At 40.0% G+C, this 16251-nt stretch overlaps 1 protein-coding gene across 4 annotated transcripts in view; it reads left to right on the top strand.

Moving 5' to 3' along the window:
• The window catches only part of HYDIN (HYDIN axonemal central pair apparatus protein), a 383279-nt gene that overhangs the window by 204430 nt on the left and 162598 nt on the right, over nt 1–16251 (top strand). For all 4 annotated transcript variants that reach the window (XM_049110700.1, XM_049110701.1, XM_049110698.1 and 1 more), the window contains 3 exons: nt 5519–5757; nt 8518–8791; nt 10597–10740. In XM_049110700.1, coding sequence (XP_048966657.1) covers nt 5519–5757; nt 8518–8791; nt 10597–10740 — 657 coding nt within the window. The remainder of the gene's footprint in view (nt 1–5518; nt 5758–8517; nt 8792–10596; nt 10741–16251) is intronic.

The raw sequence follows: 16251 nt of genomic DNA, 5'->3' as shown, positions 1-16251 counted from the left end.
AGAGATGTTGTTAGTGTTTCTTTGGCTTACTGGTAAGATAATGATATGTAACCACAGGGGAGGAAGTGATTAATTCTTCTATAAAACTTAAAACATTCTTACGTAAAACATTTGAGTGGAGACTTGAAGGATAAGGAGGAGGAAACTAGGGAAATGGGTTATATGATTCCAGAGCGTAGCTAAGTACAGTGATAGTACAGTCCAGTACAGTGATGATGTATAGTAAACTTGGGAAGGGTTAAGTAAGCTGATATGGCTGAAGCCAAGGGTGCATGTTGGAAATTGACAGTGCCTAGGAAGTAAACCTGGAAAAATGCATCAGGGCCCTCTTCCAAAGAATTTGGAATAGATTCTCCAGACCAAAGGCTTCTGTCTGGTATACCAGTCTTGATTACAGGCTGCCATGTTTCAAACAGAAAAAGTGACAAATATCCACCATACATCCTGGAAAGTATATGTAAAGTTTGGTGTGTGTGTGTGTGTGTGTGTGTGTGTGCATTTTCTGTGGTAGGGTTCCATAGCATTCTCAAAGGTGATAAAGCATTCAATACCACTGGTCTAGACCTTGGAGGGGCTCTCCAGTATCTTCAGCAGGAGACAAACAGGATCAGGCTTGTGAATAAGAACCTGTCACTAAAGTAGATTGGGGAGGGCAGAAGCAGGAAGAACTGGATGTGAAGTTTTGATAGATAACATTAATAATAGCCCCCATTTATTGAGCACTTATTCTATGGTAGACAAAGTGCTAGATGCTTGGCACCTAATTTATTTCATCTTCAACCAGCACATTTAACAGCCAAGGAAACTGAAATAGATTTTAAAATTAATCCTGGATCACCTGGCTACAAATGGCAGAATCCACAGTTGACCACCCAGTCATGTGACTTCAAAGCCCACTCTTTTATTAAACATTGCCCTCCACCAATGGAGGGCATCATTTCTTTCCTACTTCATTTCCTAATTCTCAGTTAATTACTTTAAGTAGCAAAGTGACTCACTTCAGGGAAAAGAATCAAATGAGTGGAGATACCATTTAGTAGAGGAAAGGGAGAAAGGCCTCAGGGACTGTTCATTGTTCTTGTTCCACAAAGAATTGATCGTTTGCTGAGATGATAGTATTAATCCAAAGAAATCCCTGGCTCTGCACATTGTTATTTGTGTCTTCTAATTCCATGGAAGGAAATTCTTGCAGATTCCAACTGGCAAACAAGTCATTTTGAAGAAAATGCACAGCATTTCTCCATGGTCATTAGCACTATGGAAGAGGAGGTCTTGCCCGCATATATTCACTCTCATTTATTGTTGAACTGACATGTGCAAACACTAGCAATCACTTCTGTCTTTCATGGCAAATATCAAATATACCATAAAGAAAGTTATAAAAGCTCTGACTGTATTACCTTGGGAGCTGAGTGCTGCCTAAGAAGGGCGCTGATGTGCTATTATCAAATAAAAAGCAAATGTTACCTTCAGACATTGAAGCCTCAGGGTGTCACGCTTATCACCAGTGGGCATGGAATTCAGAATTGCAGCAGATCACTATCTTTCCATCTTTCACAGTCCTGCGTACACGCATGAACTAACCTTCTGTACATGTTGTTCATAGGCAGCTCTAATGACTTGAGCTTTTTACCCCCAATTTAAAGGAAAAAAAAAAAAACACAGAGGCAGCTGTTGCTGACATGTTGATGGAAGGATTAGGAAAGCTCATTTTTATCATTTTTGGAACAAATATGTGATACCCTAAGGGTTCATCTGATCCACCAAGGATAGTCTCCCCACCTTTGTTTGTTTTGTTTTTTGTTTTGTTTCAGAGGTAATTTAGTGATTCATCAGTTGCATTTAACACCCAGTGCTCAGTACATCATGTGCCCTTCCTAATGCCCATCACTCAGTTACCCTCCCCCAGCTCCTCTTCTCCAGCAACCCTCAATTTGTTTTCTAAAGAGTCTCTTAGGGTTTGTCTCCCTCTCTGTTTTCATCTTATTCTTTTTTCCCTTCCCCTATGTTCATTTGTTTTGTTTCTTAAATTCCACATAAGAGTGAAATCACATGATATTTGTCTTTCTCTGACTGACTTATTTCACTTAGCATTATACCCCCTAATTTCATTCACATCATTGTGAATGACAATATTTCATTCTTTTTGATGGCTGGGTAATATTCCATTATATATATATATGTACCACATCTTCTTTATCCATTAATCTGTTGATGGACATCTGGGCTCTTTCCATACTTTGGCTATTGTGGACATTTTTACTATAACGTTGGGGTGCATTTCCTCAAATCACTGTTTGTATACCTAATAGTGCAATTACTGGATCATAGGATAGTTGTATTTTTAACTTTTTGAGGCACCTCCATACTGTCTTACAGAGTAAGCCCAGTCCCTTCTAAGGGCTCATCTGATCCAGCAAGGATAATCTCCCCAGCTTAAAATCAATAGACTAGGACCTTAATTCCATCTGCAAAATTCCTTCACAGTAGCACCTAAATTCATGTTTAATTAAATAACTGGGAGAAGATACCAGTACACCAGGAGATAGACATCTTGGGAACCACCTTATAATTCTACCTATCACAAACTCTAATAGGCTGCTTATCTTCTGGCAAGAGTAGTGTCTCTTATATGCTTTCTTAGCATCCATCTTTATTTTCTCAGTTTTGTAATCTATTTTTTGCAAATATTGAGCCTATAATTATGTGTCATGTGGGGCATTTCATATTTTGGTGAAATGATGACAGTGGCCATAATTTATGAGGACTTACTATTTGTCAGACACTGCTCTGAGTTTCACATGCATCACCTCACTGAAGCATCACCATAATCCTTGCAGAAGGTACAGCAGTGTCACAAGCTCCAGATGAGAACAGGGAGCCTGGACATGGTTAAGTAACACACCCAAGATCCAAGAGTTGGAAAGCCCTGTGACTGGGACTCAAGCTCACATCCCTTTTTCTTCAGAGCCCTCCTTCCTAACCTATTTCCCTCCATTGTTGTCTTACTCTATTGTAGTTTTGAAAGGTTGTAGAGTGCCCTCCATAGCTATGATGATCATCATTCATCCATTCCTTCTTCCATCAGATCTGCCATATAATAACAGAAAATGTCAGATGTGCCAAGTCCTTCCTAGTAGCAAAGGACATCCCTTAAAGTCAAATAGCAAAAAAGACACAAGGGTGTAAGAGCACTTTAAAACTTGACTTTAAAACTTAACGAACAATGTGCCTTGTTCGTGGTTTCTGTGATATACTTTGTTGCCTGTTTTTATGCCAAACATTGATTAATAAGCTTCATCAAAAAGAAAACTCACCAATTCAGCCCTGGAGAGCAACTTTGTATCTTCTTTCCAGGGCAGCCAACCTGTGTCAGCAGGAATCAGAATAGAAATAGTACCCATCCATTGAAAACTAATGTCCCCTGACTTGAAATAGCACTTATGCTGGTGACATCCTATCTTCATTGTGAACAGAGGATTGACCTGTGTGCTATTGGCTAGCAGAGGAAAAATAAATGGTTATAACAAAGAGATGACATTGACAGAACCTCTTCTGAAAGGCTTTTGCTTTCTGATAAAAGGACAAAAATGGCATTGATTTATGTTTTAATTGTAAGCTGAGTCTCATAGATGAGTAAAACTATGTAGAGTGCTCCAAGGCCACTAATTTGGGGCCAACAGCTGAGATGATCTGGCTTAGAACTTTATTTTCTCTTTTAGCTGCCCCCATTTGTCCTAACAGCAGATAGATATGAACTCCAGGCCTGCAATTCCCAAAGAAATTGAAATGCCAAGTTAGGTGCTCACTTCTGTGTTTGAATGGAGTAGATTCTTTACCTTCCAACTGAGATCCAGGGCAGTTGGGGGAAGACCCTAAGGATCTGCCAGTAGACTTAACCATCAGCATGACTTTAGCAGCAGACAGCTAGTGATTTACCACACCCATTCATTCCCTTTTACTCTTGGACTCAGAGCCAGATGACATTTCTTAGCCTTATTTGCAGTTAAGCATGGCCATGTGACTGAGTTCTGGACAGTGGAAGTGGCAGAAATTATGTGTAACACTGCCAGGGTTGGTACATAAAGTTTCAGCATGTAGCCCTCCACCCTCTTTCTTCTCTTCTTGGCCATCTGGATGTCAGGGTCTAGAACGCTCTGATGCTGCAAGCTAATCACGTCACAACCAAAAGATTTCAGTATCTTCTGCTTTGGAGAAGCATCTCATTCTTTAGGTTTCCTGAAGCACCTTTACCCCAGCCTCCTCTGACTCACATTTTCATTGTTTACATGTAAAGGCAAGAACATAATAGATGTGTTTAAAAGTGACTTGCACACAGTGAAGAAAGAATTAGTGAATGGGAAGATAGCTCAAAACATCCAAAATGGGGCACCTGGGTGGCTCAGTGGTTGAGCATCTGCCCTTGGCTCAGGTCATGATCCTGGGATCCTGGGATTGAGTCCTGCCTCAGGCTCCCTGCAGAGCCTCTGCCTTTGTCTCTGCCGATGTCTCTGCCGATGTCTCTGCCTCTCTCTGTGTGTCTCTAATAAATAAATAAATAAATAAATAAATAAATAAATAAATAAATAAAATCTTTAAAAAAAAAAGAAAATTGAGTTTTCCTGCATCAAAGGCAAATACATTAATTCATTTATAAAATATTTATTAAGTACCTACTATGCACCAGACATAGTTATAGGTACTGGGAGTTATATCAGTGAGCAACAACAAGAACAGAAAACATAAACATCCCTTCTATGGAGAACTTATATCCTAGCACAAGGAGACAAACAGACATGATAAAGACGGTAAGTGCTAAGGGAAAGAAAAATAGAACAGGGTAAAAGGGATCGGGACTACTGAAGGTTTACAATTTACTGCAGGTTTACAATTTAAAATGTGATAGGCAGAGTAGGCTTCATTGAGAAGTATCATTTGACCAAAGACCTAAGGGAAGGAAGAATGAGCTATATCATTTCTAACTCTATAATTTAGTCCTGTCATATATTTCAAAATAAATTTGGCATTTTAGCAAACAAAGTTCCATTGATTATTATGAAATAACAAATCAAGACTTCTTGTATTGTGTTTATTAATGAGAGCTGTTCATCCTCACTATAACACCATAGAAACTGTGCCCTTGAAAAACATTTGTTTTAAAAATTACAAATTCCAGGAAGGATGTTGTATCTCCTGTTGGTATCCCAGAATTTGTAGATTAGAGTAGATCATTAGTATATTCTTGTTGGAGAACTGGACTGTCATCCTGAGAAAGAGATGTAAAGAATCTTCTCAGAGCATTCAAAAGTAGAATTGTAGGTTTGCTTTTCAGAATCAGATTGCTTTTTGGAAAAAAGAAAAGCCAAAAAACACCCAGCTGCTTTGATTCAAAAAAACAATGTTTGTCTCTGATGTGGAGTTCTGCAGTGCCAGCCATTTGAAGTGTAGAGGACTTTGACATGTGCAGAATGAAAAGCCAAGAATATCTTTGCTCTTAACTTGTGGTCTTGTGTTGCAGGCACACAAAAAGTCTCTGTGGATGATTGAACCCAAAGAAGGCATGGTTCCCCCGGAGACCAATGTTCAGCTGACCCTGACAGCAAAACTGAACGACATACTGACATTTAAAGACACGGTCATTTTGGATATAGAGAATAGCAACACTTACCGAATCCCTGTCCAGGCTTCAGGAATTGGCTCCACCATTGTCTCAGATAAGCCCTTTGCTCCAGAACTCAACTTGGGAGCACGTTTTAGGTAGGGAGACATCCTGGGCTGATTCTTCTAGACACTACAGATGTTGCATTCACTGAGCATCACCTCTACTTTGAGAAATTATTTTTAGTAAATAGAACTTGCGTCTTCAGCATCATCTCCCTTTTATTGTCTTCATTTTCCCTTCAAATGGGTACATCAGCCCCAAGAAGACATTTACTAGGCACAGGGTAGTGGAGTCCTCCAAACTGTGTCCCTCCACACTAGAGAAGAAACTTATAGAAGTGCATTTTTTCCCCAAACAGGCAGTGGCTTCTTTGTAACAAATTTAGAATCTCAACCATGATTTCTCCTCTTTAATTCCAGTGTACTGCTAATTCCTCTCCATGAATGTAGAAAGTACAGATGCACCTTGGTGGTGACCTAAGTAGAGTATAACTTAGCAGGTTAAAAATGTATTGTTTATTATCAGGTATTGCAAGGTCAGTACATTTTTTGGTATTATGTCCTCTGCTTGTCTGTCTCCCTACCAAAGCTTCAACATTTGAGATGGTTGCAATTGACTCCACATGAAAAGCTAAAGAATCTCAATATTTAAAGAAAAGGTGGTACAGTATAGATATCTTTGAGCAGAACAGTCTAAATGAGGCTCTGAAAATGTATGAAATCTGAATGCTAAAAGTGGAGGATATATATGGGGGTTTATTCCTGGTTCCTCAGAAGAGTCACATGGCTGCCACTAGTCAACTCTCAGGGGCCAGTTGAATTTGGCTTATCTGTTGCAACACTGTGAATAGATCTCAGAGGGATGCTCCTGCCTTCTGGTGTAACAAGCCTTGACACCAAGATGGACACACTATACTTAGGAAGATGTTCCTGATAAAAATCAGTGAGAAGCCCTCCCCAAAAGCCCATCCACACCTCCTTCCCTCTGCTCCATTTACAACACATGATGTTTTCTTGAAAATACATTAACCAATAGGCTTTAAGTAACAGGTGTGTCAGATAGTTGGAATTGCATGTGTTTTCAGAGAAGCATCCAATTACAGTTTTTGTAAGTCAACTAGATATGAAAATGCTCTTCTCCACCCATCTATTGGTCATAAGCTAGGGCATTTGTCATGGCATACCATGCTTCTATTTCCAAATCCCTTGTTAAGTGCACTCAAATATAATTATAGAAAACAATATACGGCAAGCCAGACTTAATTACATGTTCTCCATAGTCTACAAATAGTGTCAAATAGCCCCAAAGGATTTTCTGACACTTGCCTAGAAATGGAGGATACGCTAATAGTTTTCTATGAATGTAGAAGCAAACCACAGCTTTTAGCTGCCAATTTCTCCTCTGGACAAACCCTGCAGTTATTCTTTTTGCCATAAAATCATGATGCCAGCAATCTCCAGGAGAATCATCAAAAGCAGGGCTGGGCAAACTGCAGCCCACTGCCTCTTTCTATAAATAAAGCTTTATTGGAACACAGCCATGCCCATTCTTATACAGACATTTTCTGTGGCTTCTTTCACACTCACATGGAGAGCTGAGTAGTTGTGACAGACTGCATGGCCCAAGAAATATGAAGTATTTATTATTCATCCTTCTACAGAAAAAGTTTGCCAACTTTTTTAACGTAAGGGCCTAAAGAAATACAGATATGCCACCTTTTCTGATTGCATGTTTTTGGGCAACTCCCTTAAATTTTCAGAGTTTCTATTTATTTATCTATAAAATGAGAGACAATAGACTTCTTGTGACTGGGTTGCTGTGATGATTGAAAGATACACTATGTATAAGTGACAGTGACATTGCCTTCTTTATAAACAGTTTATATTATTATTTCCCTAAAGCCTGGACTTAGCCATGAAGTCAAACTACTCCAGTGAGCACGCCCTGTGAATGCATATTTAGATAGAAATGGTTACATCTGCTGGTTGGTAAATACTCATTATTTATCTGAAGCTTCAACTTACTTATTAGATATGATGCTATTTCTCATGAGGAACAGCGGGGATGAAATCTCAAAGCCTGATAACATTTTAAAAATAAAAAATAGTCCTGAGATGAATTTTCTCCCTAGGAAAAAAAAAAATCTTAAGCTTAAAAATCAGTTAAAAAAAAATCCCAGACAAAATCACATTTGAGCCACCGCCAAGATCTTAGAAATTCCAGTGTCTCACAAAGAGCCAGACAATCAAGAGGTTCTTAGTAAATATTTATGGACTAGATGAACAAATAAACAAATGAATTAATAAATGAAATAGCATTTTTAAAGCCCTACTCTGAGAAAAATGACCAATCCAGCTGATGTTCTGGCCCATGGTACAGTCCCCATGAGCTTTGGTTGGGCTTGGTGGGTATGTGTGGTTTCTCTTCGAAGTACCCTTAAAGTTGAGCTCATCATATTTTCCTCAATCAGTAGAAATTTGCTCAAAACATGTTGAAATATGTTTCTCCTCCAGTAGGTATTTTGCTTTCCTTTCAGGCTTCAGAATCATTTCTTATAAATTAGAGTGGTTTTCACATGTACTCTGTCTGTGTTCTGAGCCCCTTCCCTAGTGATGGCAACTCAGAGATCAAACCCAGGTGCCAGACTTGAGTCTGTGGACCCCATGAGGAGATATGACCTTGTCCCATTACTGTGGTGGTTCCTTGTAGCGTTTGGCCTTCCTAAATTTTTAAAAATAATGTCTATTTCATTGCTCACTTTTTAAATACTTTCAGAGGAGTAAATCCCACATGTATAGAGCTGAACAGAACACCCCAAAGTTGAGTTCTCTCAATCCCTGCCTCCTCTTTTCCAGCCTGGACACCTATTATTACCGCTTCAAGTTGACCAACAAGGGACGTCGGGTCCAACAGCTGTTCTGGATGAATGAAGATTTCCATCCCCAGGACAAGCTGAGCAAGAAGGGCTTGGCTAAGAAGGGACTTGTTAAGAACCAGCCCCAACCCCAGGACTCCCAGGAGCCCAGGGCTCCCCAGAGTCCAGTGTTTCAGCTCCACCCTGTCAGGATGGAGCTGTACCCAAACCAGACCATCGATGTGATACTCGAAGGCTATTCTGCTACTCCCAGGGTAAGAGGACAGCACATTCAGAAGCTGTTTTTCTCCTAAATAAATCTTTGCTCTATCTATTTCTTAGGAGAGTCCTTTGACATTTATCTGAAGAAAGGACATGGTTTCTCATGGTTTTCACACAGCACGGAGTTACCATGGCAGCACCCATTGCTTTCAGGGTTCGGCTCTGCTCAGTTTTCTGTTTGTTCCTACAGCTACCATGAACCCAACCTTAAAATACCATTTCAAGTAGGTTCTCATCCCCAGGGTCAGAAGGGACCAGCCAGCAAGTCTCTGGCAGAGGGACATCCAACATTCAGCCAAAGCTAAGCCTCCTCTTAACAATTAGTGATATTAATTTCATATTTGTTCAAAAAGGATGTTTTTATAGACACTTTCAGATGCATCTGCTATCCAGAGATTGGAACATCCTTGGACCCTTCCCTCTCAACCTGACACAACATCTTCCTATTTATAACCATCATCTTTTTATGTGTCAATTAAAAAAACTGAGTTATCGTTCAGCAACTCTGATATCCTGCTCATATTTATATCATCACTATTTTTCTTTAAACATTTAAGCAGTTCCAAATTATTGTCTATTTATTTCTATTCCCTCATGGAAATGGGAAACCATCAAAAAAATAAATAAATAAAAGAAACTTCCTAAATCATTCCTGAGCCTCTTCTGCCTCACAAATGCAGACTTTATGAATGAGAAATAATCATGCTTGAGCTCCTGCTGCTGTCACTGAAGTAGGAGGTGGTACTGAACTTTTTCCGCATGAAATAGGAAATGATAGAAATTTGTCTCCCTGTTTTCCCAGGGAAAGCCTGTCCCCTTGCCTTAGCTCCTCTAGGGTCACTGATTGTACTTGATTTCCTTTACTTTCTTCACAGAGCATTTTTAGGCAAAACACATCCTCAGTGCAAAAGCAAAACCAAAAAGGTCATTTCTCATACAGAGTAAATAATGTGCCCTTTCTTTCTGTGATTCAGGGATTCAGCCAACTTTTACTGAGTATGTGCCATATAACAAACACTGTGCTAGGCACTGAGGATGCAGAGACAAATAGAATGCAGCCCCTCATCTCAAGACACTGGCAGCCTGTTGCAGGAGCGCATTTACAATGTTGTTATCAATAGCCGATCATATCTTTAAAGGCATTAAATCTGAGCAGCTGGGTTTCTAAATTCAGTTTGAGATTTCTAAAAGCTTCCCTGAATGTTCTTCCCTGTTGTAGTACATAATTGAGAAGGGACTTGAATTCATTAACATCCAAAGCCTGAGTACTCCTCAATATAAGCTATTCATGATATCACTTCACTCTAGGCCCTTTGTACTTATGAAAATCTGGGCCTCTTGGGTCCAAAGAAATATGTTTCTATAGCATGATTTTTAAATATTCAAGATTGAAAGGCAAAATTTTTCTAGCCATAGCTCCTGGCCAGCTTGATAAGAAATCATGTATCTACCATTGAACTAGAAGCCCAGGAAGGATTTTACTTGCTCTGTCTGCCACTGTTTTGTATCTCCAGTCCCTAATAGTCCTGGTGCATCATACAGGTTGAACTGAATGTAAATCAATTGTGTCCTCAGGAGTGGTCAGAAACAAACACAGGATCCATCCAGGACATAGTCAACCAATAAGACCCAATAATAGTCTGACAGAGAGCAATCTCTGAAATGCACTATTCAGAAAAATGTACCTTTTTTCCCTCATGTCTCCAGGTGGGTAGTGGAGAATTGACTTGCAGATGGTTGAGAATTAAGCTTTCTGAGCTCTGGTTGTTCCAAAAGTGCCAGTGTATCTCATTTACAGGTAGTCAAAGAAAAGCTGGTGTGCCATGCCATTATCGGGGCACAAAAGGGGAAGAGCTTAGTGATGACTGTGAATATCATCTGTGAGTTTATAGCGCCACTTATCCAGCTGTCTACCAAGCAGCTCATATACCGACTGGAAAAGGTAAGTGGGACTTGGGGCCTTGGGGTAGGTGCTCCGAGTAGGGGTCAGCATGTTCATATTTTCAGTTTGGAAGCTAAATTAATGGGAAGCCTGTTACACCCACACCCAGCCAATGTTTTTTAAGTTTCAGAGGTTAATACACATTCAACTAAAACTTCTGAATCTAAACCTACATTCCTCTGAAATGTAAATTGTTATGGAAATTCTACTTCGATCATTCCTGATTTTAAGAACAAAGTAAGTGTAAGGGAATTCCAGTGCACTGAAAATGCATTTTATTTATTTTTATTTTTTTTAAAGATTTGTTATACTATATATATATTATATTATATTATTTATTTATTTGAGACAGAGAGTAAGAGAGAGCGCTAGAGCGGGGGTAGGGGCAGAGGGAGAGGGAGAAGCAGACTCCCCACTGAGCAGAGAGTCCAATGCAGGGTTCAATCCCAGGACGCTGGGATCATGACCTAAGCAGAAGGTAGATGCTTAATCAACTGAGCCACCCAAGTGCCCCTGAAAATGCAATTTAGTTGATCCTTTTATTCTACCTAGATTAAATAAACATCATAATATAGAAGGAGTTGGAGTAGAATTATTGATAAGTGTAATAATCAGTAAGAATAGCAACCTCTTTGACCTCTGCTGTAGCAACTTCTTACTATACACATCATAGGAGGCAAGGAGGAAAAAAGAAAAAATTAATATTGGGACTTGATCAAGATAAAAAGCTTCTGCACAACAAAGGAAAAAATCAACAAAGCTAAAAGGCAGCCTACAGAATGGGAGAGGATTTTTGCAAATGGCATATCTGATATAGGGTTAGTATCCAAAATCTATAAAGAACTTATCAACTCAATATTCCAAAAAATAATAATAATAATCCAGTTAAGAAATAGGCAAAAGACATGAGTAGACACTTTTCCAAAGAAGACATCCAGATGGCTAACAGACACATGAAAAGATGCTCAACATCACTCATCATCAGGGAAATTCAAATCAAAACCACAATGAGATACCACCTTACACCTGTCAGAATGCCTAAAATAACAACACAAGCAACAGCAGGTGTTGGTAAGCATGTGGAGAAAGGGGAACCCTCTTGAACTGTTGGTAGGAATGTAAACTGGTACAGCCACTCTAGAGAACAGTATGGAGGTTCCTCAAAAAGTTAACAGTAGAACTACCCTATGATCCAGAAATTGCACTTGTGGGTATTTATCTAAAGGATACAAAAATACAGATCCAAAGGGGTACATGTACTCAAAGGGGTGAATTTGTATACACACACACACACACACACACACACACAATGGAATATTACTCGGCCATCAAAAAGAATGAAATCTTGCCATTTGCAATGACATGGCTGGAGCTAGAGTATAAAATGCTAAGTGAAATTAGTCAGAGAAAGACAAATACCATACAATTTCACTCATATGTGAAATTTAAAAAACAAAACAGATGAACATATGGGAGGGAGGGGGGAAGAAAAGGAAAGAAGGAAACAAACCATAAGAGACTCTTAATGATGGAGAACAAACTGAGGGTTGATGGAGGGGCATGGGTGGGAGATGGGCTAGGTAGGGGATGGGCATTAAGGAGGGCACTTGTGATGAGCACTGGGTGTTGCATGTAGGTGATGAACCAATGACTTCTACTCCAGAAACCAATACTGTGCTCTATTTAAACTAACTAGAATTTAAATAAAAATTTGAAGAAAGAAAAAAAAAAGAGTAGCCACCACTTACTGATTGGTATATGCTGACAAGTCGTGCTCCTCACATATACTTTCCCAGTTGTTTCCTCACAATATATGCTGTAGCTTCTGTTGTCATTCCCATCACACATGTGAGGAAATGGAGATTCAAGTTAAGTTGTCATGCAAATCACCTAATACTGCCTGAGAATAATCAACTTAATACTGTTTGATTCATATTCTTTAATTTATGTGGCTTTAATTTTATAACACCCATGAATTTAATTTGTAAGGCCATTAGGGACAAGCAATGAATGGAGGAGGCAGAGGACAGGGGAAAGCTAGGAAGGGCTGCTGCTCAGGGCAGGGGGTCAGGATGGTGAGGAGGTGGGGGACACATCACAGCAGAATGTGACCTACACCTAGGTAGACTTCCATCCTAGAATTATGTACCATTCAAAACAGATATGTAGGGGGGTGCCTGGGTGGCTCAATCGGTTAAGCAGCCAACTCTTGGTTTTGGCTCAGGTTGTGATCTCAGGGTCCTGGGAATGAGTTCTGCATCAGGTTCTGCGTTAAGTGGGGAGTCTACTTGAGATTCTCTCTCCTCCCCCTCATGCTTGCTCACTCTCAGATAAATAAATATGTCTTAAAAAAAAAAGACATGTAGGGAATGTCTCTTCCAAGTTGAGGACTGTATTGGTGCTGGAAATCTGGGGAACCAACCCAACATAGTCAAAGCTAAGAGACTGGTCAAGGTTACAGACTGCGAACAAATTATTAAAATTGTGTTGTTTAATATTAAATTCTAAACAGTACTATGAAGAAGTGGTAAAAGGTGCTGTGAGTACATGTCTCAGAGACATGGCTGTATTTGTACATGTGGTCATAAATGGCTTCCTTCACCAAGTGCCTCAAGTTGAGACTTGAAGGAGAGATAGAAGTTAGTTGGTGACAAGGGAGGGGAAGAAAAATGATAGGCAGAGGGAACAGCACATGCAAAGGGCCTGAGTTAGGAAAGAGCTTGGTGAGTATACAGAACTGAAGGGCCATCTTAGAGAATGTTCCCAGAGTGACACGAAGTCCATCTAGAGAAGTGGGCATATGCCAGATGAGTTTGGCATGACTGAAAGGCATGTTGTTGACTTTGGGTTTTGTTCCAGGTGGCCTTGGAGGGCCTTTAGGGAGGGAGCAGAGTGACATGGTCAGATATACTCACTGAAACAGTCATGCCGGCTGCTGAGTGGACTGTTTATCAGGGCCTACCATGTACCAGGCACTATGTTGGGAGCTAGGGATATAACAGTGAGAATAGTCCCTCCCAGATGAACCTCACAGCCAACTGGAAAAACTAAGTGTTAAGTAAGCCATTGTTCTGTGCTGTGGGACATACATAATCAAAGCTAAGTCCTGACATGGTGTCATACAGATGAACCAAGTTTGGCAGTGCCTAACTGATTATGGGGCAATCATAATCAGGAGTCCTTTCATTACCTGGAGGCTTGCAGGAAAATGTTTAAGACCATTTATTCTGGTCATGGATTCCATTACATTTTGTTCATATTAAATATTTATTGAGCATCCACCATGGATAAGCTTATCATCAAGTAGGGGAGGTGAGATATACAAGTTCACTTAAAGCCAACAGATCGTCTTTGAGCACTTACATTGTATGGCAGTCAAGACAAAGCAAAAACCTGGCTTAATGGACTCATGGGGAATTAGACATTGAAGAATTAGATTATAAATTTCAGCCACAGGATGGGCAACTAACTATGACAAGCTCCATAAGACATATAAAAGATAATGCTACACGAGTTCCTGCTACAGCTACCACATTTTCATTGGTTGGTTTTTAAATCTTCGTCTTAAAGTAATCAGGAAAGATATTTATTGGCAACAGCTGCACCAAATTCAGTGGCATTATATTTCCTCTCAATTTGGTTACTCAGAGAAAATTCAGTGAATATATGTTGAATGTTCTATGCAAGACATTACGGTGTATGTTAAATATGCAGCCTGGTTTCTTATTAGACTTTTTTTTCTAAGCCTATAAACACTCATAAAAATGTGTGCATAGTGTTCCTTTTTATACATATATATATCTTTAAGCGTTGGCTTTTTAACATCTTATTTCTTGTTTAAATCTCTGAGTTTATCACTAGAATAAAAGAGCAAATATTTTGAATATGGCAGCAACTTACTGAATTAAAAATCAAATTGTCACAACTCTGTGTTCGTTTGTTTTTGCCCTTCTCTCCTTCTCCCCAAATATCATAATTGCAAAATCTGTCCAACTACTGTAGTTTTCATCGTTTATTTCCTGCTCACATGTAAGCCATATCAGAGACAACAAAGAAATGCAACTTTGTTACCCACCATGCACAAGAGGCCTGCCGGTGTTGACGTTCAGATTTAATGACATAACACCCAATTATCTGTCCTGTCTCGTTTGGGGCTCGAGGCAGCGTGTCTGATTTAGTACATTAGACTATAATGATGCCAGCCCTGCCTACGGGACGATTTTTTCTCAGATTTGATCTACTTTATAACTATGGTACCATTCATAAGCCACACAGACGAAGCCACATCTCTGTGGAATTGAAAAGGTCAATTGAAAGTAGCAGCCAGTTTACTTCATGAAGTCCAGCAGCAAATCCTGTCTCATGATATTTGGGGAGACAAACAACCCAGAGAGAAGGGGTCATTTTAAAATAGAATGACTTGTGTGCATCGACTCCTTCTCATCGCTAACCTCTAAATGGCCTCTTGCCAAAACCAACCAAGTCTGGCTTCTTCGCTTCAAAGCTTCCTGCAGTGACACAATGGCCTGGAGGAAGGTCACTGGGTAGACAGCCTTTGCATGACACAAAAGTCTGCTTCCCCCAAAACCGTAGTATATCATCTGCAGGTACAAGGTGAGTTCAGTAGGTGTGTTACCATGTTCAAAGGAGGAAAACAATGCCTGGCATCTCACAGTAAGTGCCAGAATGAACCCCTGAAAGAACTCGAGGAGCGTACAGGGGACCAGCACAGTACAACTATTGCAAGGCTTAGGTGCTTAGGTCTGTGCCTCCTCTCCCCAAATTCATAAGTGAACTCCTAATCTCTAATGTGATGGTTGGAGTGGGGCCTTTGGGCAGTGATGAAGTCATGAAGACAGAGCCTTCAGCAATGGGATTAGTGCCCTGAGAAGTAGAGACAAGAGATATGATTTCCCTCTCAGTCATGCCAGGACACAGTGAGAAGACAGCCATCAGAAGCCGGACACTGGATCTGCTGGTACCTTGATTTTGGCCTTCCCAGCCTCCAGAGCTATGAGGCCTAAATGTCTGCCATTTAAACCAGCCAGTTTGTGACATTTGTTTTAGCAGCCCAAACTGACATGGACATGACAGGCACCAGTTCTGCAAGCTCCACAGAGCCAGAGGCAGGGCCAGGAACCACAGCAGAAGGAAGACTGTTTTGAACAAAGAAGCAGAGACAGACTCTGACCAATATATAGAACTGGAAGGATTTAACTGAAATTGGAACAAGGAGAAAAAGCAAATCAAAATGATGAGGTCTGGTGAAAACCGGCTAGAGTTGTGGGAATGATTGGAGGGAGGCTCTCTTTGGAAATAGTAGATTGAGGCTGATTGCCTCCTGCTGGTATTAAAGGACCCCCTTTCCAAGGCACACAAGAAATAATGTGGACTCCAAAATTAGAATGAGAAAAATTTTCAGCTAAAGATCCATTTCTGATGCATTCTCCATTTGAAAAATTAAATTTGATGCATCTAAGAAAGTGAAAAGATGCTTCTAAATCCCAGTGT

The sequence above is a fragment of the Canis lupus genome, chromosome 5 (assembly GCF_003254725.2).
Source record: "Canis lupus dingo isolate Sandy chromosome 5, ASM325472v2, whole genome shotgun sequence".
NCBI lineage: Eukaryota > Metazoa > Chordata > Mammalia > Carnivora > Canidae > Canis > Canis lupus.
The sequence above is the reverse complement of the archived record's forward strand: the minus strand, read 5'-3'. Positions and strand labels throughout refer to the sequence as shown.